We start from the raw sequence: 26,429 nt of genomic DNA on the forward strand, positions 1-26,429 counted from the left end.
CAGCAAGATGTGGCTTTAGACCAATCGGGGTGTGTGAGATATATATTTTTACTGATGTGCTTAGGGACAGTCTATTATATTTGGATTCTGGACCGTTGGAATGAAGGAAATGGAAAAGAAGATTGCTTATGGGTGCCTGCGCTGCATTTCAAAGAGATTCAAAAGAATAATAATGTGTTACACTGCGCAACTAGAAGCACATCCTCTTTGAAAAAGATGGTCAATTGTGAAAGTGGGAATATGTAGAGTCTGTGTTTGTGCAAAAATTCCACATTTGAAAATGATAAGTCAACCATTACTATGGCTCATACTTACTGTTAGGGATTGGAACTCTATTGGAAGGAACTCATCGTGCACAGTTTGTGCTTCAATGATACATGAAATGATATGGATTTCGAGAAAAGGTGTGCTATTTCTTTTCAAAGAATTCATCCTTTTGGTTCTCGGCTGGTGAATGCTAAAATGTGCAAACTTGCATTGACTTACAATGAGCCATATCTCTGGACCAGAATATCATTGGGTTTATTAACATGTAATGCCAGAGAAAAGTAATGCCACAACTTACATTTGGCAACGTGATCTATTCTCCCGACAATATCAAATTAATGTCAATAATTCCAGCCCCTGAATGTAAGCTTTTCTATCTGTCAAGTAAGCTTTCTGCAATTGTGAGGTCACATGCATGCACGAGTCTTGAAGATTTGATTGGATTGTTGGATTTCAAATCAGAGCCACAGAAATAACGTTGTAACAAGCTATTTAACTAATTTTATTACTAGAAACGTATTAGTAATTCGTTTCACTACCCGTTACTGCGGACAGTAATAGTATTACTGTAACGCATTTCTGCCCTACACAGCTCATACTTGCACAGGCACTCACATTGTCTTCAGAATAGGTAGATATTTACTGACATAGAAGGACTTTTCGCTTTGTGCCGGTTATTATGCTTGCAACAAAAGTAATTATATTGTTGTTTTTTTACAAACTATCAGCCTTTTTACCAAGAGAGGATGGCCGGGTCGATCAAGTTAGTGGGCGGCCTAAAAGCTCACAGATTAGTTTGATATTATGGTTCTCAGAAGTGGTACAGTTGATCACTAACCAACCTGCAATTTTTACCTACACCACGGTAAGGGAAAGAGCAGACTAGATAACCCTCATTCATTGCCGTTTGCCCTCATCACCAATTCTTTTTGTGAGCTAACTCCTACATGAGGGCTATATCTGAGAACAGCCTGCGAAACAGAGCATCAGGGTCTGGATATGCAGGGAGGTGTGTACGTGTGTGTGATTCACATGCAGAACACACTGAGTGTCTGTGGGGGTGTGTGATTCTGGGCTAAATCCTAAATCCACCCCGCCTAGATTACCAGATACCTCTCTTCTGCATGTATCCAAGTGAAGACACAGGAAGTCTGCATTATACAGGCACCAACCACTCCTCTGAATTATATATCAGTGGCTTATCCATAATAATGCCCACCGCGCCCTGTGTGCAGACTGTGTGATAGAGTGGCTAAACCTGATGGATTGCTATTATTTTGTTGGGAGTATAAAATAATTTATATATCATTTTATAGTAAATTGTGTTTTTACTTTTTTCAGATAATCTTTTGTCATTTTTCTCTCGTGGTGGTACTACTGGGTTAGGGAAAAGGATGCAAGGCATTTTGAGCAACATTTTTATTATTATTAATGCAACACAATTGAATAGACATGTATATGATTTTAATGTGCTTTTTTATTAGGCAATTAAGTTTCCTATAGGTTATGAGAATACGATTAATAGCAAAGAGTGTTCCATTTGTTTGGCTAATATTTCTAAGAATGGTCATTTAAAATTATTTAAATGTGATTCATGTGCATCATTACTGAATAACGTTTAAGGAAGTTTCAGTTTGTCATCTTTCATATTAAATGTTTTAGTAAAAATGTATGCATTATTTTACATATTTAAGTATATTTTATGTATTATATTACTGTGTTTTGTTATATTAGTGGACATACATGAAAATACAAGATATGGGAATACATGCCTTGATTATTTTAAATTATATTTATTATATATGTAATTATATATATATACATGTGTTTAATTTATATAGCGCCTTTCCCAAGCTCAAGGCCGCTTCACAATAACATAAATTATTACATATTATTTATTATACAAATTATACTATTTAGATGTTTCATCAAAAGGCTGAAAAATATTTAGATCAAATTTTTTTTTTTTTGTTATATCACCCTGCTCCAGTGTTGTTATAATTAACTAAATCTATTAAAATAGTTGTCGGTAATTGAAATAAAGCTAATATAAAATAAAATAAGTATAAGATAGACTTGACATGAAATGAAAATTAGAAATATTTGTCTACATATAAATATATATTTTTTTAAACTACTACAAAATTACTAAAACTTAAACTAAAATTAATATGAAAACTAAAAATATAAAATAACCCATAAACCCATAACCCGTAAGCCACCACCCTTGTGCCTTTGAGTGTGGTGCTTAACCTCCCCTCCAGGGGAATTGTTGCTGTAATAAGTGGACTGGTTGGGATAAAAGCATCTGTGCAGCTGGTGTGGTTGACCAAGAGTTTGCGGATCCATTTTAGCCCAAGGCCATTAGGGGAGAAGCGCAGCTATGATGAGTCGCAACCACTGAAAAATCGACAAGCACCATATGTCTCCCTTATCGTGTACTATTAATGTGATCACAGCGTATGATTCATCATGCCAGAGCCGGATTAAATTAGAATGTATATGTCTATTGCTCCACTGTAACATGATGTAAATACCCTGCGTATGGGAAAACAGCACCTCCAGAAGGTATTCATTTTGCACTTCATAATGAGAGATCAAACTACCATTTTATTGTGAAATGTAACCTCACAGGTCCTGAATAATTTATAGTTGCTCTATTGTGTGGTGCGGCATATGTGTTTTTACCAGATGTGTTTGGGAATGTAGATGAATTGGAGCTGAAATCCGACTCTATGTATCTGAGACTGTCTATAATGAGCGGAATTTTTAGTATACATATTGATGGCGAATTTTTTTTCTGAGCTGCGGCAGTATTAACTGCTCTTTCAGTGGGTATCTCAAATGCTTCTGGCGCATGATTCCTGACATTCATTAGAGATGTTCAGCTCAAATTGCAAAAGGTCAAATTGCAGAGTGGGCTCTTAATTGGCCTGCGGCAATCAAAATGTTGTTATGTTCTAAATTACTGCATTAATGGACTCGTTAAATCGCTCATTAGATAAGAAGATTCAAAAGCGAGCAAAATGCAGAGGAACAACATGAGGCGCTGTGACATTGCACAGTCGTCTGGTTATGTTTAAGTCTACAAAGGTCTGCAAGGTTATCAGTAAAATGTCTTTTCCTTACACTTTTTGGAAGGGTTTATGTAATGCTGCTCTCTGATGGGTATTTTCAGGTTTTACTTGTATCAGCACATTCTGCATTGTCAATTCCAGCTGGTCCCTTGTGTACTATTGAGGCCATCATGATTTATATTAGCATTCACCTCTGTGGGACAATAAATGTGAGAAATAAGCCTGTGATAATTTACTATATCTGTGTGGGGCAAAATCCTATTCAGGAACAGATGAAAAAGTCCAACACGCATTCAACTCGCAGAATAGTCAAGGACAACAAGGACACGTCCTGGATATTAAATACAAGTACAAAAAGGGAGATCTCAGAGATAATCTCTTGAGTGACTCAGTATTCAGTTATGTTTCAGGCATATAAGGCACAGATTATATGATTATTTAGAGCAACGCCAATGTCATGGGTTCCTTCCCAGGGAATACATGAACCGATTCAATGTATACCTTGAATACAATGTAAGATAAAAGTGTCTGACAAATGCTTAGATCTACATGTAAAATGAAATGACTACAGCTACAGTATGACCACTGAAACTGTTTCCATAGTGGTCAGCACATATGCACCACAAATATAGAGCACAGAGTTATGGTGCTTGTGTGGGAAATGAGGGTTTAAATTTGTCTTGCAACATTTCCCAATCTCATCCCCCTTTCTTTTCCACTTCACTTCTGGTCACCTCTCTGCTTTCAACAGGATCAACGGGACTGAAACGGCTCAAGTGTCTCAAAGTGTCTCAAAGTGTCTCAAAGTGTCTCAAAATGTTGCTTAAGTGCTGCATTCCGTGAAACACTTCTACACTTATAGACTCTACTGTAAATGTTTAGGCATTTTAAAAAGTTATTCTGTTTTTCACTTTGTCTAAACCACACTTTTGACTCCAAAACTTCCGGAGATAAGACAAGTGAAACAAGTCATCCCCATCTAACATTTCCACACTTAGTTAAATGTCATTTTTAAAGCTCATCACCTCACATAGAGCCAAATGGGCCTCTAATGGGCTCCTATCATTATAGCATTACCAGTCGATAAATGAAATGTTAAGTGCTGTGTGACATTTCAGTAAGTCTCTATTTGTAGCTTAGCATTAGGGGTGTTGTAAGGCAGAGATAAGGGGTGGTTTCTACTATGACTGTATTAAGTTCATTTGGGTCTTACATCTCGGTTGTTGATGAATGTGATGATGGACAAAGGTTGATTGAGTTTAACAGTATGCTTGGTTATTAACTAATGACCATTTAGGTTGATGTTAACAGAGTAAAAGATCAGTGGTAAAACACCTTATGTAATGACCTTCAAACATCATAATCATCAGGTTTAATTCAACTTCAATGACCTACAATGTTTGCGGGAATGCTTTAAACAGAGTTCCTCCTTAGGAGGGTAAACAACAGTTAATCCTATCTGATGAAACAAACTGCATGTTTGCATTTTCTGTTTGCCGTTGCATTTCTGGATAAGCTGTGGATATTGTACGCTCTGAGTCTCAATTTTACATGCTCTCAGTGTAATACAGCTCACATGAAAGCATTGTGTTCTTCGACTGACCCAAAAATGTCTTGTCTTGTGTTTTGATATAGCAAAAAAGCTTGATGAACAAAGGCTAACTTTTTGTGATGCAGCATAAGAAACTAAACCCTAGAGATTTGTCAGAGAGAATTAGGTTCTGGTTTAGCTCTTTTATGCGCAGTATCTATTCCCCAGTGTTAGTTGAGAAAGTCTAATGTCAAATTTGACCTGATATGACTTGGTTTTAAAAAAAAGTCTCTAATAATCCCACAAGTGTTCAAATGTCATCATGTCAGTTGTTGCCCAGTTTATCCCTTGCACCTAGTTCATAAGATCTGTTTTAACCTCCGATCATTGGCCACCTGCAGTAGAGCACTTTCTTGGCCCCGAGAGCCGCTGGGAAGTAGCTTCCTGTCTACGATGGATGTACAGACTCAAGTCCCTACAATAATCACAGCCTGTCCAGATAGTGACCAATCACAGCTGGCCATTGGAGCAGTCTAATTGTAGAGAGTGGGACTTCTGGCTTCTCCAAATGTGTCAATGCCAAGATCGGTGCTGCCAGCTGCGGGACAGTCACAGCCTCAGGGCCTGTCGCTCATGTCGCCCGTTTTCCGTCTCCTCGTCAGATGGAGTGGTCTGATTATGTCAGAGTAGAAGCTCGGCTCCAAAGTTGGATGTTAAATGTGGTTTCAGAGCCTTGTGCGGAAAAGTACTAGGAGTCTCTCAAAGTGCACTGCCAAATGATTGTTCACAAGAAAGGTGCGAAGACATTTTGTTGGCAGTTCTTTTCCTTCCAAGACCAACAACACCATATATATCTAAACACACTATATTATCCAACCGCACCGACATTCGCATGCACTAACGACCTTGGAAATAACATTCACAATCTGCTCCATTATCCACTGTTGTCTTCTTCAATTCGACTGTAATTTTTTTCGCCAAGTTTTTATTTGTACGCCATATTGAGTTTTAGATAAAAGCACAACTCAAAGATGCTAAATAGGGGTTCGCACCATCAGGCAGTTGTCAGATTGCTCCAGCCCAAGAGAATGCTGGGATGTCTGTCAGGTCATCTACAAGTCAGCCTTCCCTTCTTCCCCGAAAAAGATAGAGGAGGACACAAGGTCAAATCGAAGGATTTATACGTTCTCTCTAAGTGGAATAAACTGTGTTGAATAAGTCAGAAGGATGTTGGAAACCCACCATTTCATCGTGTCGACTTATTTAAGCTCTGGGAAAAAGAGCTTTGTCAGACGTTGGCATTTCACGGAGGTTGTGACAGATTGGAGCTAACTCTGGGCATCTGGCAGGCTTTCGATTCTTTTTTTGGAAATGTGGATGCAGAGTTTTGCCAGTCCCTGTTGGCCTGAGTTGAATTGATAACAGTTGTCTGTAGGGTTATTCAAACCTTTGTATACTTGTTTCTGTCAATGGATTCAGGATAATGTTTTGAGCTTGACACCATTGTGTCAGAATAAAATGTAGCAGTGTAAGTGAAATGAACCAGCGCATCACGAGATTGTAGTATCGAGCTCTCTCTGAGAGTAGTATTCACATCTTCATTTGACCCTGGCGCAGAGACAGATTTGACCACTGAAGGAAGTCAATTTCAGACTCTGTGTGGGTGGATCTTTTTTCTTCCTCTCAATATCTTTGTTCTCTTCTCTGTCGTTCTTTTCAACGCCCACATCCCTATATGTTATCATTGTACGACTTGAATGGAAATCGCCAAGCATTTTAGAGTCTAGGCACTGTACCATCAACCCTCGGCTGTGGTACAAACAGCGACTGTTCCTCGCCTTGGCAGCTTATCATCACCTTTGTGATGTTCGGCGTATGAGTGTGTGTGTGTTTGTCTTTTCTGTAAACAACAAGAGAGCGCACTCTTTTCTTCCATTCCTCCCTCTGTGTCTGAGGAAGATAGAGGGATATGGGCTGGTGAAAATGTGTCATATGTTCATAAGCTTTGGTGGTCCTTGTCTCGCCGGGTTTCGTTGGACTCTATCAGCAGGCCCATGTGTAGCGTGAGCCCAGACCTGATCACCTTTCCTCCCTTTATCCAATTCCGCTGTGTCTCCATGCCAAACCATTCCCCCTTCCCCCCTAGGCATTTGCCATCTCCACAAATCCTCTATTCATTCTCTATTCATAACTCAGCACACATTCAGAAGGAATATTTAAACAGTCTTGACACATCCTCTAAAAAGGTGCTGTCTTGTAGCGTCAGATTATATTGTTTGGAGACACGTTGCTTTTTTAACATTAATGTACATTTTAAAAGGCTTCGAAAGACGACACAATGTAAGTAAATCCCTTTTTTTGATTTGACATGTCAGTGTGTGCATGTAACAATGTTCCCAATAGGACGTTGAACACGTCTGTGTGGAATTCCCCAGTGTTACAGAGTTTACACACTCAAAAAAATTACTCTTTAAACTTACTTAATTTAATTATGGACAGTGGTTCCACACAAGCAAATTGCGTTTTATTAACATTAATGGGATTTTTTGAATCTATGTAAGCTCCTTGTGTTGTGACAACACAACTGAATGAGTCCAAACAAATCAATGGAATTGCTTCCCTGTAACTTAAACCGGTTAAGTTTAGTGAACATGCTTTAGTTTATTTAAATCTTCACTGACAAATAAAAGTATGTAGAATTTATATAATTTCTCAATTGAAATTCTATACTTGCTATTAGCTTATAATATCACTTATTAACATATTAAATGCTAAGATGTATATGCTCTTTCAGCAACAAGAGTTATATTTTAATGATCAGTCCACATCCTAACCAAATGCTCCACTCTTCTCCACAATGGTAACCCACTTAAATGGTTCTAATAATTGCAATGTAATTGAAAATTAAACACAATTACACACTATAAAGTCTTCCCCTTTCCTCATTTTCTCAAAAACACATAAAATAACACTTAATTTCAACATTTATTCTCTCTTAATTCAGCTATATGCAAAGCATGCTGGGAACTAACAACCACCGCCCAGTTTAAGTTAATGCAACACAAATCATTCATGTAATCCAACACAAATGGATTAAGTAAACTTTAGTTTTACATATTTAAGCAGATTGAACACAATCAAATTAAGTTTGGACAAAATGTTGCAATTGTGTTGCTTAAGCTCATTTGAAGCAATTTGAACAAGCAGCCAAAATATTTTTTTTCATTGCAATATATTTAAAGCATTCCAGGACAGACTTTCCGAAATACTCACAGAAATGAAAGACTTTGCCTTATATTTTCTCTGAGGCCATGCACCTTTCAAACTTTCTTCACCCGGCATCTTCATCCAATACGTAGGAAATAGTCACATCCAGGGTTTTTTGAATCGCAAAATTAAACTCTTTACATTAGTTTAACGAATGATAATTAAGTATAGTTGAAAATTATACAGGTTAAGTTAATTAAACGCAATACAATAGTGTTTTGGTGGTAAAAGAAATATATGTGTGTTACTTTAACAAAACATATTTGGGTAAAAAGAACAGTGCCGCAAAACCATTTTTTTGAGTGCAGAGACCAAAGCGCGAAAGTCAACACGCTTTTGTTGAAACAAAACCATGTCTAGACACCCTATACAATTCATAGCATATGTCTGGAAAGTGTCCATGAAACTGAAGTTGAAACCCACTTCAGTATTGTGACATGTTTCCAAGTGAAACGGCTTGTTGAAGAAAGAAAAAAAGGGTGGGACTTGATTTTATGCATCCGTTTATTGGATTGTGAGCGCTGTTTATCGGAAGTGATGCAGATCTGAATGCAATTGGCTTAACTGTCTCAACTGAGATTGAAAATTACAAGGTCAGAATAAATTTATTAAAAAAAAGAAAACATGTGCATGGAATTGCTCACAATAAGACCAGTAAAGTGCACTTACAAAATGAAGAGAGTCAATTTTGCTTTCATGCTGACTTTAAAGCCAAAAGGTCAACTTAGATGAAGCAAAAAGTGTACAAGATGCTAAATGAAAAGTCTCAGTCTGTCTTGCTTTTTTTCAAACAACAAAATACAAGTGGATTGTGCATTTCAGACAGTGTGAGGTGATGAATAAGGTGACCTTTCTGTTCACCAGTCTCTCAGCTGCCGAAAGCTCTTCTTGGAAATTGCAAACATAATGAATGAATGGCTGCTTGTGGCAGAGAGGTAGAAAGGGTTGAAACTCTTGTTAGAGACAACAAACGGCTTCAGTGTGAAGGTGACAGTCAATCGCAGTGGATATTCATAATATTGGGACTTTCAAAAACATTTGGGTCACGATTATGTGTACAAACTAATCTCGTGAATAATTCATACTGTCATGAATAAGTGAACACAAGTCTCAAGCTTTACCTCCAAGATATTTCAACTTGAAAACCTCAAATGTTTACAAAAAGACACTGTGGTTCACTAATAAAACGTACCATGGTACTACCGTATTTTGGACATGTTCCATGCACTAATATTTTGATATATTTAGTGCTTCTCAAACTGTAGTTGATAGAAGCCAGTGGGCAAATTTGGACAGGATTCAGGTGTTCATTTTAAATGGCAATGCCCCTAGAGTATCAGGACTTAGATATTACTTCTAATTCAAAGGATGCTGTATTTTACTGTATAGTGTCTGCATCACTATATTGGGGATGCAGATCACAGGGCTTTCCAGAAAAACAACAACTTATTTTCACCAGGAGGTCTCCCATCCAGGCATTGACTAAACTATACCCTGCTTGCTTAGCTTCATTTGGGAAACTATATTCTGATATTCTTTAATGTACTTTCAAATACCATGTGACACTATGGTACATAAAAAAATGGTGATAGTGTAACAGATGTGTAATGCATGCTGACAGTGTTGATTAAGAACTTTAGTACGTGAACTTTAATATAAGCAGAAAGGGGCACACTTTTCATTATAAACTTTTTACTATTATTTCTTGTTTATTTACTTTCAAAAATAAACCCACGCTGAGAAATATTCACTGGATTTAAAAGTGTGACAACTATCCCCGGTCTCCCGAGTATATTGTGTCATCCTTGTTTGAGCAAGAGAATGTCTTTCTTTGTCTTTTTGGTTTGTTTAGCCATTTCTCCCCTTGATATTTACATGTGTATTTTATCTAGAGGCATACAGCATACAGTGGCATACATTTGTATGAGTTTCTCATTGCCTCAAGCTTGTTATTTCTATCATTATTTTTTCATTTGAGATATTATTTTTAAATGCCTACTCTTTATGTTTTGAGGGGACAAAAATAAAAAAAATTGTGTCCTGAATCCTTTTCGACCAATTCCATTACACATGCCACCAATCGAAATACTAAGGTTGATACTAACACTTTACCATGGAACCACTTCAGGCAATGTGACTTTGACTGTTTCTCTAATGTCATTTTTATCTTATTGATTAGCTATTGTTTTTATATCTTAGCATTAAGGGACAACCGGATTGAACTGGTTCGAGCCTCGTGGAAGGAGCTGACCATCAGCATCAATGACGTTACTCTGTCAGATGAAGGACAGTATACATGCTCGCTCTTCACCATGCCTGTCAAGACTTCCAAGGCCTTCCTGACTGTGTTAGGTAAGACTTCTCATAGATCAGTCTCCCTCTCATCCTCATCAATCTGCGCTTTTAAGGTCAACACACTCATCACTGATCTTGGGTCAGGGTGTTCTCTTCCTTCACATGATCTTGTTTTCTTTTAGCCCTTTGGTGACACAGAGAGTGATGTAAAGGAGATATTTTCACATTAGATGTGTCACTGCTTTGGTTTATAATCAGCTTGTGCGCTTCTTACTCTGTACACGTTCATATACCACTTTTAACTATACATATGTATTACGTCCACTAGGGGTAAGACGCAATAAATGAAAGAAAAAGGTACGAAAGGCTTCCAGCAGGCCGTCAGATCAAAAGAACCGAATGGCGAATACAAAAGAAGGCGAAAACAATAAATGATAATATACATTTATTGTGAATCACAAAAGTAAATAACAATAAACAGTTAGTATTCGTTAGAAGGACCCGCGTCCCAAACGAAAATGATATAACAATAAAGTAGAATTCATTTACAAAAATGAATAGAGAAATAAATCAATAGAGTGGTATTCTCGTGAGAGAGACCCAAGGCCCCAAAAAACAAACAAAACCCAATCTAACGAAATTAAACAGCAACGTAAATAACCTAACACAAAGAAAAGAAAATGAACTACAATAAAGCTTATAACTGCGCTCACCAAAAACATAGAATAAATAAGTTCCAAACAAAAGAGCAGGTGTCTCCTACATTACCACATTCAAAATAAAACACACAACCAAAAGAAACACGAAAAGAATATTTTGATCTGGCAGGAAGTCTGAGCCATTGCGACCGACCCGAAGCCCCAACAGTTCCCTCTGTCAAGCGGAAGAGGAGTTTTTAAAAGGACCGCCAGCTGATCATCCAATTACCGCTGGCAGGCGGCAGCACAGCGGCGGCAAAACAGCGATGATCTGACACTCAAAGAAAACATCAAAAAGCATACACAGATATTATAAAGACTCGAGGAAAAATAAACATAACGTAACAATATTGTTTAAAGTAACTTTACTGACAATGCTTGTTTTTTGTTTTGTTTTGTTTTGTTTTGTGGTGGGACTACTTTTATCTTATGTTTGAATTCCACTTTTCACAATGCATATTGTTTAAAAGTAACGGTAGAACTTTATTTTACAGTCCTGTTCCCCATGTACATACTATATGTACTTATTATAGTAATTGCAATAACTGGGTAATAACTAGGTACTAACTCTGAACCTACCCCTAAACCTAACCTTAACCCATTACCCTGTACTTTCTTAGGTAAGTACATTGTAAGTGCATGTACTGTAAAAAAAAGTGCAACCAAAGTAACTTTACATGCAATTGTTGTTTTGTGGTGGGACCACTTTTATCTTTTGTTTGTATACCACATTTCATAATGCATATTGTTTAAAAGTAACTTTACAGGCAATTATTTTGTTTTCATCCAACAGAGATGGAATACTTTCACAAGTGGATCAATTTCTTTAGCGTTATTGCGGCTTTAGCGTATTTACATGGTTATTGAATATATACCATTACAAAGACAAGGCTAATTAACAATTCTGACACACTAGTCCCATGTTAACATGTACAGTGCTTAAGTCATTTGGCTAATTGTTAATTTTAACATTTGTTATTGTGCAATACTGAAATAAAAAGTTTTTTTAATTTAGGACGAGTCTAAATCTTTTCCATCGTAATCAGAAGCAGTGAACCCAGAACATCCATTTAATCCCCCCAGATATGATTTTGTCATTGAACAGCTGTCTGTAGGGTTCGGTTTAATGTACATTAGAAGAGACCTTGGGAGAAACCAAAATCTTTATCTCTCATCCAATTGCTCTCTGTTCTAATACAATGACAAAATACTATAAAGTAGAAAATAGAATTGATATATATCTACTGACAAACATATATATAAACTAAAAAAATATATGTATTATCAAAAACAATGTCAAGCCACATTTGAACTTCAAGCAAGAAATATTCCTCTTAATCAGTTCATGTTTAGGTGTGGGGCTGAAATCATAGAATCACCCATGTTTCCATCAGTGCTGCCTATAATCCTCCTCTTCTGTTTGTATATCAGGTGTTCCAGCAAAACCAGAAATCACAGGCCTCTCGAGACCTGCCCAGGAGGGGGAGGACGTCACACTGACATGCACCACATCTGGCAGCAAACCGGCTGCTGACATCCGATGGTTTAGAAACGACAAGGAGGTGCAAGGTAAACAAATCCCCCCGGATAGCCTAGAGCTAACTGTGTGCAGTGAACAGTTGCACATGTTGTCAAGAGTGCAAGTGGTACATAGTGTGTGTAATGTGCATCTTTACACTAACATATATATGAATTGTGCAGCTCTTTACAAAGGATCTCACAGCGTATAGGTTAGTATTGTATAATCCTGGGCCTTGAAAGTGAAGTGTGTCATTTTGCAGTGTTGAAATACTTTCTGCATTCCCTGTTTAAGACTGGACACGTTTTTTAAATTAATTTAACTTACAATTGTTTACAAAGGACATTATTTCAGGTAGTTTCTACGGAGACCCTAAAGGGGCATGGTGGTGGAAAAAAGATAGGAGATGGGAGGAAAAATAATAAGTCAATGTTTCAGAGTTCTCAACAGTTTTGCGTTCTCCCGAGAAACTATGCCTTTTGAGCTCTTTGTCAGCAAACGCAAAGTTTCTCGGGAGAATGCAAATGTTTTTGGGAAGGAACTCAACGTTTCTCGGGGAATCGCAAACGCTCGTTTCTTGTGAGAACGCAAAACATTTGCGAGAGAACGCAAAAGCATTGACAAATAATTTTCGGTCCTATTTTTTTCCTTCACAATGTCCCTTTAGGGGCTCCATAGGTTTCAAATGCTTTTGAAAAACTATTATTTTATAAGGATTAAATTTCACAAAATCTGTAAAAAAAAATATATATATATATATATAAACATTTTTCAAAGTAAATGTTTTTTATAAATATAAATATAATTGAATTTTTGGGGAGTTGCACAACATGAGATGTTAAGAAGCAATAAATTAAAAAAAATATTTGTTGAAAATACAGTAAAAACTGTGATATTGTTAAATAGTATTACAATTCAAAAGAACGATTTTCTATTTTCATACATTTTCAAATTTAATTTATTCCTATGATCAAAGCTGAATTTTCAGCATCATTACTCCAGTCTTCAGTTAATCGCGTCCTTGCTGAATAAAAGTATTAATGTCTTTTAATCTTAAAATATATTATGCAAATATATTTTATGCATATATTTTGTGTAAACACTGGCTCAACCAGTGAGGTGAAACAAGACTACGTATTTGTCTGAACAATCTACCATTTCTGACAAAAAAACCCGCAATTGATTCTTTGAGTCGATCAGATGTACAGTAGTGCAGCATAGCACAAAACATCAGTTCAACTTTAACCAATATGTTACCCCAGATATCCCTCTGAGGGCTGAGGCTCACACATCTCAGGCAGAAGCCCCAGTCGGCTGATCTGGTTGTGGTGATTGATGGCCTGAGACAGGACCGACTCAGAGATGGCATTCACGCAAGCCATAGTTAAAGGCCAGTGGCACACGGGAACATAGCATCACAGCCAGACTGCCTGTCACTCACTCCAATTCAAAGGAATCTCGCTCTGTGATCTGATCTTGTGAGACGGATTGGATGTGCTTCTCGAGACCAGCACGCAGGCCCAAACAGAATATCTAACATGTGTGAGACCACTCACTTTAGGATGGTCAGGGAGATACGAAGCCTTGTGTATCGGGTCACATTGGTGGATACCCTGGCTGCCGTCGACACAACTTTCAGTGTGGCCTGTGCAACTCTTGAGACTTCAGCACAAATCCAGGATCTCCTGAGAGCTTATTTACCACTTTGCCAGTGTTTAAAAAAAACATTTTTTAGATGCAATTTACTTTATCTGGAACTGTGCTAAATATGCTATACTATTTTCGTGTGCTTTTCATGCTGTTTTAACACATCTGGATAGGTTTGCACCTTATCAACCTTAAACTGGGACATGAAGGTTGAAGTAGGGGGTTAGTAACTACAAGAAATTTGTACTTAATTTGGTTGCACAATTTGTTACATAGTGCCCATTTACACAACTAAGTTATATAGTTCACCCAAAAATGAAAATTCTGTCATCAAACTCACCCTCATGTCGTTCCAAACCAAAGACTTTCGTTCATCTTAGAAACGCATCAAACAGTTCATTAAAGAGATCGTAAAATATTCACTCCATATTCACTCCTTATGAATTGAGTGTTTTAGTCCAAATTTTCCAAATGAATTGAGTGTTCATTGAGTGTTTTAGTCCAAATTTTCTGAAGAGACTCGATCTTTTTATATGATGAACAGATTGAATTTAGGCTTTCATGTTATCTGAAGAATAATTGCTTCTACTTATGGGGCCCTATTTTAACGATCTGAAACGCAAGTGTCAAAGCGCAAGTAACTTTGTGGGCGGATCCCGGCGCTGTTGCTATTTTCCCGGCGGGATAAATGCCTCTTGCGCCTGGCGCAAATCTAAAAGGGGTTGGTCTGAAGTAGCTTCATTATTCATAGGTGTGGTTTGGGCGTAACGTAATAAACCAATCAGAGCGTCATCTCACATTCCCTTTAAGAGCAGGTGCGCTTGTTGCATGGCGGATTGCTATTATAACGGCGGATTTACCAAGCGCGCGCCAGGAGCGGTTCACAGCCGAGGAGACCGACGTTCTTGTCAGGACCGTGAAAGACAGAGAAGTGACGTTGTATGGGGATGGGAGAAACCCACCCAAATCAGCATCGGTTAAACAGGCGTGGGAGGAAAAAAACAAAACAAAATTACATCTTCATGGACACCACAATGATTTCCCTCATGTGTTAATATTTTTCCTTGTTATAATGTATGATTTGCAAAAATAAAAACTGCTGCATCTGTGTTGATGAGAGCACCCGCTACATTATGGCCAAGCACGCGCGCTTAAAATAGCATTATGAACAACGCGCCACTGACTTTAGACTAGTTTTTTTCTGGTCAGTGGCGCAATTGTTTTATAGAACAGCAAAATAGCATGAGGGAAAGTTTGCGCCGGAACACGCCTCCTCTTTGCGCTTAACCGCCCCAGGGAGCGCAAGTGTATTTCTTAGTTAACCGACATGTGTCTGTGGAGGGAAAAGTCCGCTTTGCGCGGGTGCAAAATAGGAATGATACATGCGCCAGTGTACAAAGTCATTTGCGCCAGGTGCAAGATAGGGCCCATGGGGTTTAAACAAACATCAACCCTAAGTATTAAACATAAATCGTCCTGCACTAGTTGTGTTACAGACACCTTAAATCATGCAGATTGAGGAGAGATGTGCTGTTACTTTTCTAAGTTTACGGAGCCATCCACATGATGACATGCGGAAATATATATATATATATATATATATATATCGGTAACAAATTAACAATTTGATCCCACGAATTATAAATTTGTTCTGTCCACGATTTACTAAAACATAATAAGTTATCAGACTGTATAAAGGGATCAGACTTCCTATTAGAAAAAAACCCTTTTATTTATATTGCAACATTATGGGTGGGTGTTTTTGCCAGTAAGCAACAATCCAGAATACCCTAGCAACCACTTGCCATGCCACTCAGAACACCCTAGCAACAGTTTCGGAATGCACAAAAAAAAAACTCAGAACATCTTAGTAACCAAATATCAGCTCCTTAGCAATAATCCAACATCAAAGAGTAAAAGAGAAAAAATCTACCTCTCCTCTGAGAAATGCGATTGATTTTCACTGGTTGATTTTTACCTACACACCAGAAGCGTTACAGAGGTCTGTTCTGGAGGAGGGTGAGAAATAGCAGATTGGACTTATCTGCAGCTTCTCAGTTAATGAGACAAACAACATGTCCTCATTAGTGTGAGGAAACAAAATAAAAGTCACTCACATGAGTGTATTATTGGTATTAAATGACCCACTGTACCGCTTAAAGGGGTAGTTCACACAAGTCATTTTTCAAAATATCTTCTTTTGTGCTCCACAGTGTGACGATCGGCAGCTGTAGTGCCCTCGAGAGCCACTGGAGGACACTCTCTCTCTTTATGTTATGTTTCATTATGGACTCATTACGTTTATTATGTTCAGGTGTGTTTTGTTAAGCTGATTAAGTTTTCCTGTCTTAAGCCCGTGTTTTCCCTGTGTTCAGTGCGAAGTATTGTATAGCGTAAGCGTACCATTCCGAGCATTATTCTCTGTTTCTAGTTCTTTGTATTTCCCTGGATTCCTGACCTTAGCCTGTTATCTGGACTCTGTTTATGAACCTGTGCTGCCTGCCCCGACTTTTGCCTGTTTGACTTCGATTCTGATGTTCCCTCTTAATAAAGTTCTGCACATGGATCCGACCGCCTCTGTCCGTACGTTACAGAATACTTCGCCAAACATGGATCCAGCAGACTTTCAGCATCTATCCACCGTGGTCAAGACCCGAGCTTCCATGCTAGCCTCTTATCGTTCTCAGTTGGCGAGACTAACTTCTCTCCTCGAGGAACTAGCAAGCTCCATGCAAACCTGGTCTACGCAGAGCTCAAGCACAACGGCTAATCAAGCCCGAACTGCCGCTGCACCTGTTCCACCGCAACCCAGTGTGAGTACCGCATCTGACTATCTCAGTCTGGCATTTCCTGACAAGTTTGATGGCTCACCTGTGGCGTGTGAAGGATTCCTTCAGCAGTGCAGCGTATACATGAATCTTCAGCCCCAGTTGTACACCTCGGATGACGACCGCGTTTCATTCATCTGCTCACTGCTCACTGGAAAGGCTCTGGAGTGGGTCGGTACATTCTGGAAACCAGGTCGGATGTCGTTCCCTTCTTATGAGGTGTTTATCGCCCTATTCAGAGAGGCTTTTGAACTCCCCGCAGGAGAAGATCCTGAGGAACTGCTCTTGTCCCTGCGTCGGGGAGGTTCGTTTGCGGCTGATTACTCTCACTCGTTCCGCACGCCGCTAAAGCCTCATCTCCACAAACTGTTCGATCCTTCCTTGATTACCGTCAGAGGGGCTTTCAAGTTTACCGTTCCTGCCAAACCCACCCATCGTATCGGACCCCTCGAGCCCGTATTCCGCACTGGTTTTGTTGAACTTGCCAATCCAGATACAGCGGAGGTTTCGCCGGCCGAACTGGAGTTTGAGCACGTGCCAGCCGACTCGAAAGAATCGAATCCCGAGTCAAGTGAATCAAGGGAGTCAAGTGAATCAACTGAATCAAGTGAGTCAACTGAATCAAGTGAGTCAAGTCCCAAGTCAAGTGAGTCAACTGAATCAACTGAATCAAGTGAGTCAACTGAATCAAGTCCCAAGTCAAGTGAGTCAACTGAATCAAGTGAGTCAAGTCCCAAGTCAAGTGAGTCAACTGAAGCAAGTGAATCAAGTGTATCGAGTGAGTCAAATGCCGAGACAAGTGAGTCAAATGCTGAATCTAGCCAAGGGAGAGTATCAAGCCCAGTGACTCGCCGTCGGAGGAGAAGGAGGACTCGTTTGGTTCGCCAGGCTCCGGTGGGTGTTCAAATACTCCTCGCCCTGCCGGTCCCGCCTCTGCGCCTCGCCCTGCCGGCCCCGCCTCTGCGCCTCGCCCTGCCGGCCCCGCCTCTGCGCCTCGCCCTGCCGGCCCCGCCTCTGCGCCTCGCCCTGCCGGCCCCGCCTCTGCGCCTCGCCCTGCCGGCCCCGCCTCTGCGCCTTGCCCTGCCTGCGCCCTTCAAGCTCCGGGAGGGCTTTCCTGAACCCGTGGATTTCCCCAAGTATTTTTTGGGGGGGGGCCAAGGGTCTGGTGAGGAGACCATGAAGGCTGCGCTGCCATGGTCGTCTGCAGGGGCTTCACCATCCTGGCCTTCGCCTAATCCTGCTCCGCCCTCGTCTCTGTCTGAGTCTGCTCCGTCCTGGTACCCTTCCAAGTGTGTTCAACCCTGGTCTCCTGTCAAGTGTGTTCCACCCTGGTTGTCTTCCAAGTGTGCTCCCCCATGGTCTCTTGCCCTGCTCTGGTCTCCAGGCCCCAGGTCTCTCCATGGGCCTGACCTCCTGCCTCTCCATGGGCCTGGCCCTCCATCCCAGCCCCCGTTGACCTCCCCCCGGAGCTCTTAGGAGCGTCTGGAAGCCGCTCCTTAGAGGGGGGGTTATGTGACGATCGGCAGCTGTAGTGCCCTCGAGAGCCACTGGAGGACACTCTCTCTCTTTATGTTATGTTTCATTATGGACTCATTACGTTTATTATGTTCAGGTGTGTTTTGTTAAGCTGATTAAGTTTTCCTGTCTTAAGCCCGTGTTTTCCCTGTGTTCAGTGCGAAGTATTGTATAGCGTAAGCGTACCATTCCGAGCATTATTCTCTGTTTCTAGTTCTTTGTATTTCCCTGGATTCCTGACCTTAGCCTGTTATCTGGACTCTGTTTATGAACCTGTGCTGCCTGCCCCGACTTTTGCCTGTTTGACTTCGATTCTGATGTTCCCTCTTAATAAAGTTCTGCACATGGATCCGACCGCCTCTGTCCGTACGTTACACACAGGTTTGGAATGACATGAGGGTAAGTAAATGATGACAGAACACTGTAGAAGGGTTGACTTAGTTGACTTAACTTAAAAAAGTGAGGAAAACAGTTGCCTTAAAATTAAGTAAATAAACTTCATGCATAATTGAACAAATTAAGTTACTGTGTGTGAACACATAAATTAACCAGGTAAAGGGTTTCCTCACTTTTTTAAGTTAAGTCAACTGAGCACTTTTTACAGTGAACAGATTTTCATTCAGTTCACGTTTGGGGGAACTATCCCTTTTTTTTTAAATTGCCATTTTGCAACATTTCTTTGCAGCTCATATTTAAAAGTAAAGAAAAAAAGGTTATCAGTCTTCCAGAAACGTCAGATGATGGCATGCATCTAGAGGAGTATGGCAGCGCTGCAGGCATTGCAATGGGAGCATCTGACTGACGCTGGTGTAGAGAGAGAGAGAGAGAGAGAGAGCACAGTAGAAGCACAGTATCTAGATTTCACACCACTGCCCAGATATCACACTGCACCATTTTCCACAGCGATTAGCATCAACACTGGTCGCTGTATATGAAATTACATACCAGGCATTCCTTATACTGAGCATCAGCAGGGGCCCGGATTCATACAAAAACTCATAATTCTTGCATATTTTATAATAATAGAATGTTATTAATTTCCTACACTAACAAAATGTGCCATGGTATTACCATGGGTGTTTTGGACATGGTGCCATACAGAACCACGTACTCTACCATTCATAAATTTTTATTTTTATTTATTTTTGAAATATAAAGGGATCAAAAGTGACAGTGAGTGTAACATTGTTACAAAATATTTCTATTTCAAATTAATACTATTCTTTTGAGCTTTCTATTCATCAAATATATATGTCAAATAAAAAAAGTGTCTTTAGAATGATTAATTGTGTCCATTCAATGCTTTCATCTGCCACAGTAATGCATTTGAATTATTCTGCTTTTTTGCTTTCAACAAACATTGATATATTCAGTTAATAATAAGCATACCATGTAATTAATTTGTAAAAAAAAAAAAGTTAAACAAATGACAGCCGTAGTTCTAGTCGTATATTGTAAATGAGTGCAAAAGCAAATTGTTTCAAAGAAAAAATATATGTTGTATTAAAAGGTAATAATTTGCTCCACTTCTAAAATGACTTTCCTTTTCAGCTCACATCATCCTGATTCACTCGGAAATACAAAACATTACATTATATTAGATTTTTCGATACATATCGATACTGACATATTTGAAACGCTTCCAATACTAATTTTTCCGCAAAATAGATATATGATACCAGCTGCGCTTTCTCTCTCTCTCTTTCCGACAGCAAGTAGACACACAAACCAGCCTCCCTTCACTCACTCGTTTAATTCGCTCCGGATGAATATTGTTTCTGTTACAGGGATTGAATTTCGGAATTTTAATTTTAATAATTTTACTCATTCCCACAAATTTTTGGCTCACACCCAAAATATTGGCAAGTATTCAAGTAAACACACTCAGTTATGTTTTAAGTGAACGTAAACAGTCGAGAAAAAAAGCGTGTGCATTCGGTGTTTAAGTGACAGCAGCCTATTAATCCTGCTGTCAAATTGTGGGATAACATTAAAAAATATCTATGCAGTTTTTCCCCATGGTATCAATGTCAAAATTCAGTGGCTAGTAACTTTGGAAAACCACTAGTCACAGTGGCTGGTGAGAAAAAAAAGTTCATGTCAAGCCCTGATTACATTTGGCATGGTGCTAAATACGAAGTGACTTGCAAGCACATTCAGTGGATGCATTTTATCAATACCAGTGTTTCCTTAGAATTGAGCTAACAACCTTTGTGTTGCTAGAGCAATGCTCTACCAGAACATGATGGAAGTAAAATGGGTTTGGCATTTCATTTAATTTCTTTAGTGTTCCATCAGTGTTTTGTATAGACAACATGGATGGGATTTGGATGGGGGAAAAAAGCCAAGGACACAATAGATGTTATGAATGTTTTACTGAGCATGTGTATCTATAGGGAAAGAGAGATACTCGTCCGTTTTATCTGGGCCAGGTCATGCATGTATATGTTAGTAAGATGTTTGCTGGAGGCAATCCTCCGGGGTGATGTTTTACTTAGCCATTCATAAGGCTGTTGATCCAGGGCGTTCACAGAACGCAGACATGGCTTTAAGTGTTATTATATCTGGTTGCTGATTCTCTATCACTCTCTGTGCTGTTCCTCACACAGGCGTTATAAGGGCTCTTTACAAGCTCTAAATGATGTTTTCTTCTTCACATTTCCACAGGCTTTCAAATAAATTCCTGGCTAAAAAGGCACAATGTTTTGAGCTGTATATTATTAGGGTGCTTTCTATTGGTGGATTGCGTTTTTTCTGTGTGATTGCAAACGAAAACTTTGCTGCAAACAGAAGAATGTCATATTGCTGTTGATGTATAAACACAAAGTTTGAAGATTAAAGGCACAGTATGTAAGTTTCGCCGCTAGATCGCTTATTCAAAACAATGACAAAGGCGTAGCTTGATGACGCCATGAATGAGCGTGGAATCAATGCGAGGTGTCGTCTTCACCTACACAGCCGATGGAAAGCAATCCGACGGGACTCAGGCAGAAATCATGTTCATGGATGAGCTAATGTTTTCAAGTTTCATTAATGTTACTGTGGTATGAAGCAGGGCGGAGCCGGTGAAGCGAATGCTAGTGAGAGACACCTGCATGACACGCCGGTCTCGAGTCCCATGGATTGACGACAGTGAAGGACGAGAGGTCCAGACCTGGGACATTTAACGTTGCTGTTTTAATTATGCTTATATGCCACAGTCGGCCGCTGCCGCTCCTTTCTTTAAGTTGTATATGTCTATGTCATTAAAGTTACATTTAACGTTTGCAGGTTCCCGTCTCCTTCCTCCCTGAACATGAACTTTGTTACAGTTACGTTTGACCATTAAAATTCGCATTATTTTTATTTATTTCTAATGAAATAGCTGCAAGTGCTAAAGGTCACTTTATTTGACGATTTAAAATTGTGGGTAATGCAGCACTTGGTCAAAACAATCATACTAAAATTATGTTTGAGTGTATTGAAAGTTATAACACTGTGCTTTCGCTTGGTAGCTGGTATGAGACACTTGATGCACATTGCAGTAAGCTAGAGGATATTAGAATATCATATTAATTAAAGATTGTGCTGCTAAATGGAAGTGCAGATTCACCACTCGTTGTGTCACTTGGGTTGTCTGTTTGTGGTTGTGGTTTATTCAGTGAGTCATTAAATCATTTACTCAACCGATTCATTCAAAAACATTGATTAGTTCAGGAACAAACAAGTGACTTTTGTTATTAATGAGTCACTGAAAATTGTATTCAGCTAATTTGTTGAAAACACTGATTTATTCAGGAACAAAATAAGTCATATTCAAATGTTTTAACATTTATTTAGCCAACACGACTTATAAATGGGTATAATACATAGTAATAAGACATGAAAATGAGATGTAATTGAATTATTCACTCAACTCGTTCACATTCAGGAAAGAATCACCAGTGTTGCTTGTAGACATGTCGTTGATTTTGCTTTGATTTCATTTCAAACTATTTTCGTTTGTGGGCAAAAATATTGCAAAGTAACTGCCATTATTGTGTCTGAAATATAAGTTACTCAATATTAACTTCTTGTTAAACGAAATGTTTTGAGTATTTACAGTATAGCAGCAACTTTCTTGCTTGTGTGATATTGCGTAAACAGTCAACTGATGTCTATATAAGAAATTATCCAGCATGCTTAGCCTGTATGTATTTCTACCTGTATTATGTATATATATATATATATATATATATATATATATATATACACTCACCTAAAGGATTATTAGGAACAGCTGTTCAATTTTTCATTAATGCAATTATCTAATCAACCAATCACATGGCAGTTGCTTCAATGCATTTAGGGGTGTGGTCCTGGTCAAGACAATCTCCTGAACTCCAAACTGAATGTCAGAATGGGAAAGAAAGGTGATTTAAGCAATTTTGAGCGTGGCATGGTTGTTGGTGCCAGATGGGCCGGTCTGAGTATTTCATAATCTGCTCAGTTACTGGGATTTTCACGCACAACCATTTCTAGGGTTTACAAAGAATGGTGTGAAAAGGGAAAAACATCCAGTATGCGGCAGTCCTGTGGGCGAAAATGCCTTGTTGATGCTAGAGGTCAGAGGAGAATGGGCCGACTGATTCAAGCTGATAGAAGAGCAACTTTGACTGAAATAACCACTCGTTACAACCGAGGTATGCAGCAAAGCATTTGTGAAGCCACAACACGCACAACCTTGAGGTGGATGGGCTACAACAGCAGAAGACAACACCGGGTACCACTCATCTCCACTACAAATAGGAAAAAGAGGCTACAATTTGCAAGAGCTCACCAAAATTGGACAGTTGAAGACTGGAAAAATGTTGCCTGGTCTGATGAGTCTCGATTTCTGTTGAGACATTCAGATGGTAGAGTCAGAATTTGGCGTAAACAGAATGAGAACATGGATCCATCATGCCTTGTTACCACTGTGCAGGCTGGTGGTGGTGGTGTAATGGTGTGGGGGATGTTTTCTTGGCACACTTTAGGCCCCTTAGTGCCAATTGGGCATCGTTTAAATGCCACGGCCTACCTGAGCATTGTTTCTGACCATGTCCATCCCTTTATGGCCACCATGTACCCATCCTCTGATGGCTACTTCCAGCAGGATAATGCACCATGTCACAAAGCTCGAATCATTTCAAATTGGTTGCTTGAACATGACAATGAGTTCACTGTACTAAAATGGCCCCCACAGTCACCAGATCTCAACCCAATAGAGCATCTTTGGGATGTGGAGGAACGGGAGCTTCGTGCCCTGGATGTGCATCCCACAAATCTCCATCAACTGCAAGATGCTATCCTATCAATATGGGCCAACATTTCTAAAGAATGCTTTTAGCACCTTGTTGAATCAATGCCACGTAGAATTAAGGCAGTTCTGAAGGCGAAAGGGGGTCAAACACAGTATTAGTATGGTGTTCCTAATAATCCTTTAGGTGAGTGTATATATGAAGACTTCAGAGGCAAAAGCCTCTAAGTCCGTCTACATTTTTTGTTTAATATTAACATTTTTATCAGGCTCCTACCCAAATACCGACATTTCTGAATGAGCTGAGGCTGGGATTTAGTGAGTTTGAAGTGAAAGTATTTGATGAACGTATACTATGTGCAGAGAGCATTCACTCAATATTATTATCTCATTTTAGACAGAGGTGGCTTTTAGAGGCTTTTGCATTGCAGGTCTTCATATATATATATATATATATATATATATATATATATATATAAAGCCTCTGACTCATGTCTATATACAATCTTGAGTAACACTTAATAATCATAATGCATGATATACTAAATGATGTACCTATAGAGTACTGTATATGCAACATTAGCTTGATAGGTCTTCATGTGACTGTTTTGGCAGGTCAGAAGGAGGTAAACGCCACTGGGAGGTCATTCACGGTCAGGAGTAGCGTACACCTCAAGGTGGACCGGAAGGACGACGGAGCAGCGTACACCTGCGTGGTGGAGCACATATCTCTGGGCTCTATGCCGCACCAGGTCACAGAAGTGCTGGAGGTCCACTGTGAGTCATATTTTTGGATCAGTTTCCCTCCTGACTTTAGTTTAACCGAAACTGCTATTAGATCATAAAAACGGGACGCCTGCCAGCACCAGTTTAAAGCGTGGCAGAGCCTGTGTTATTTGTACAGTAACTGCAAATTAGCAATGTTTTGGAGTAGTGTAACAGTAGCTCAGTAACATGGTTTCAAAATATAGGGTAACTTTTCCATTAACAAGCTATTTAACAAAAAAGTGGTGTGGTGTGACAAAACGCTAGTATTTTACAATGTCTCATATAATGTATATTTATAATATTTATAATAACGTTTTTTTTATTTTGTGGTTTTGTTTTGATCATGTTTTTTGTTTTGTTTTTGTTGTCTTGTTTTTTGTTTTGTTTTTTTATTTTGTGTTTTGTTTTTGTTGTGTCTTGTGTTTTTCTTTCGTTTTGTGTTTTTGTTTTTGTGTGTCTTGTGTTTTTTTTTTATTTGTGTTTTGTCTTTTTGTTTTTGTGTCTCGGTTTGTTTTTGTCTTGGTTTGTTTTGTGTTTTTTTGTTTTTGTTGTGTCTTGTGTTTTTTGTGTTTTGCTTTGTGTTTTTTGTTGTGTCTTGTTTTGTTTTTGTTGTGTCTTGTGTTTTGTTTTGTGTTTTTGTTGTGCCTTGTGTTTTTTTGTTTTGTCAATCCAGATCCTCCTCAGGTTCAGATTGTGCACTCAGTAATAGTACCTCAGGAAGGACAGTACTTCAAACTGGAGTGTGTATCCAAAGGCAACCCACTGTAAGTGCAGCTTTCTTTTAATCACCAATGTGAACTTTGTTTGAATATGATTTGTCTGAATAGGATATGAAGTTAAACTAGCAGAATCATCACGTCTCAAGGCGACCCTTATTTGCATGCCAAGAACAAAAAGCAATAATATTAAATCAAATTGTGATATTTGGGAGAGATTTAGTGAGTCATATAATCGTCTACAGACAGTTGTAACTCTTTTAGTGTGACCTTTCTGAGGTAGAGGACAAAAACGTAAAACGTTCCTTGAGCGGAAATGATAACAAAATGAGAGAAAAATCTTTTCTGTCACCAGCCTACTAAACCCATGGCCTAAAAAGATTACAGGTGCTCAGAATTTTTCATGTTATATATTTACAATGGAAGTACAATAGGGGGGCATTTACATTGATGCATTCTTGCGTTAAAAATAGTTTGACTGAGTGCAACGAAAGGAACTTGAACATAGATTTTTTTTTTTTTTATGTACTCAACAATAATTCATTTCTAACAAAAAAATGAAATAAGAAATCCAGTGTAGTGTACCTTTTCCTGTACACTAGGGAGAAAAAAATCTACATAAACTAGCATAGCACATTTTCTGGCAGTATGTCCTGATTTCAAATTAAAACCATATGGAAAGCATGGAGTTTCTTGGTGTCTGAAATGCAACAAGATGCTCAACTGACACCCACTTGGCATGCAGTGTCATTTTCATGACGGACAAGTGACCAGCTACTGTCACAGTTCTCGATCTTTACATTTCTAAAGCCTCAGGCTAAATCATTCTGTTGTTTTTAGGCCTGAGCCAGTTTTCTGGACGAAAGATGGAGGTGAGCTTCCTGATGTTGAACGAATGATCGTGGAGGGTAGAGATCTAATCATTACCACACTGAACAAAACAGACAACGGCACATACCGCTGTGAGGCCAGCAACATCCTCGGCACCAACAGGGATGAATTTACACTGTATGTGTATGGTAAGTACTTCTGGGCCAACATAAC

General features: G+C 39.1%; 1 protein-coding gene across 8 annotated transcripts in view; it reads left to right on the forward strand.

Moving 5' to 3' along the window:
* cadm2b (cell adhesion molecule 2b) overlaps positions 1 to 26,429 on the forward strand; it is a 257,226-nt gene that overhangs the window by 208,331 nt on the left and 22,466 nt on the right. For all 8 annotated transcript variants that reach the window (XM_056262495.1, XM_056262493.1, XM_056262491.1 and 5 more), the window contains 5 exons: positions 10,342 to 10,494; positions 12,567 to 12,704; positions 24,517 to 24,678; positions 25,343 to 25,433; positions 26,226 to 26,404. In XM_056262495.1, the coding sequence (XP_056118470.1) occupies positions 10,342 to 10,494; positions 12,567 to 12,704; positions 24,517 to 24,678; positions 25,343 to 25,433; positions 26,226 to 26,404 (723 nt within the window). The remainder of the gene's footprint in view (positions 1 to 10,341; positions 10,495 to 12,566; positions 12,705 to 24,516; positions 24,679 to 25,342; positions 25,434 to 26,225; positions 26,405 to 26,429) is intronic.

This window comes from Rhinichthys klamathensis, unplaced genomic scaffold (assembly GCF_029890125.1).
Source record: "Rhinichthys klamathensis goyatoka isolate OS25496 unplaced genomic scaffold, OSU_Roscu_1.1 h1tg000192l_1, whole genome shotgun sequence".
Taxonomy (NCBI): domain Eukaryota; kingdom Metazoa; phylum Chordata; class Actinopteri; order Cypriniformes; family Leuciscidae; genus Rhinichthys; species Rhinichthys klamathensis.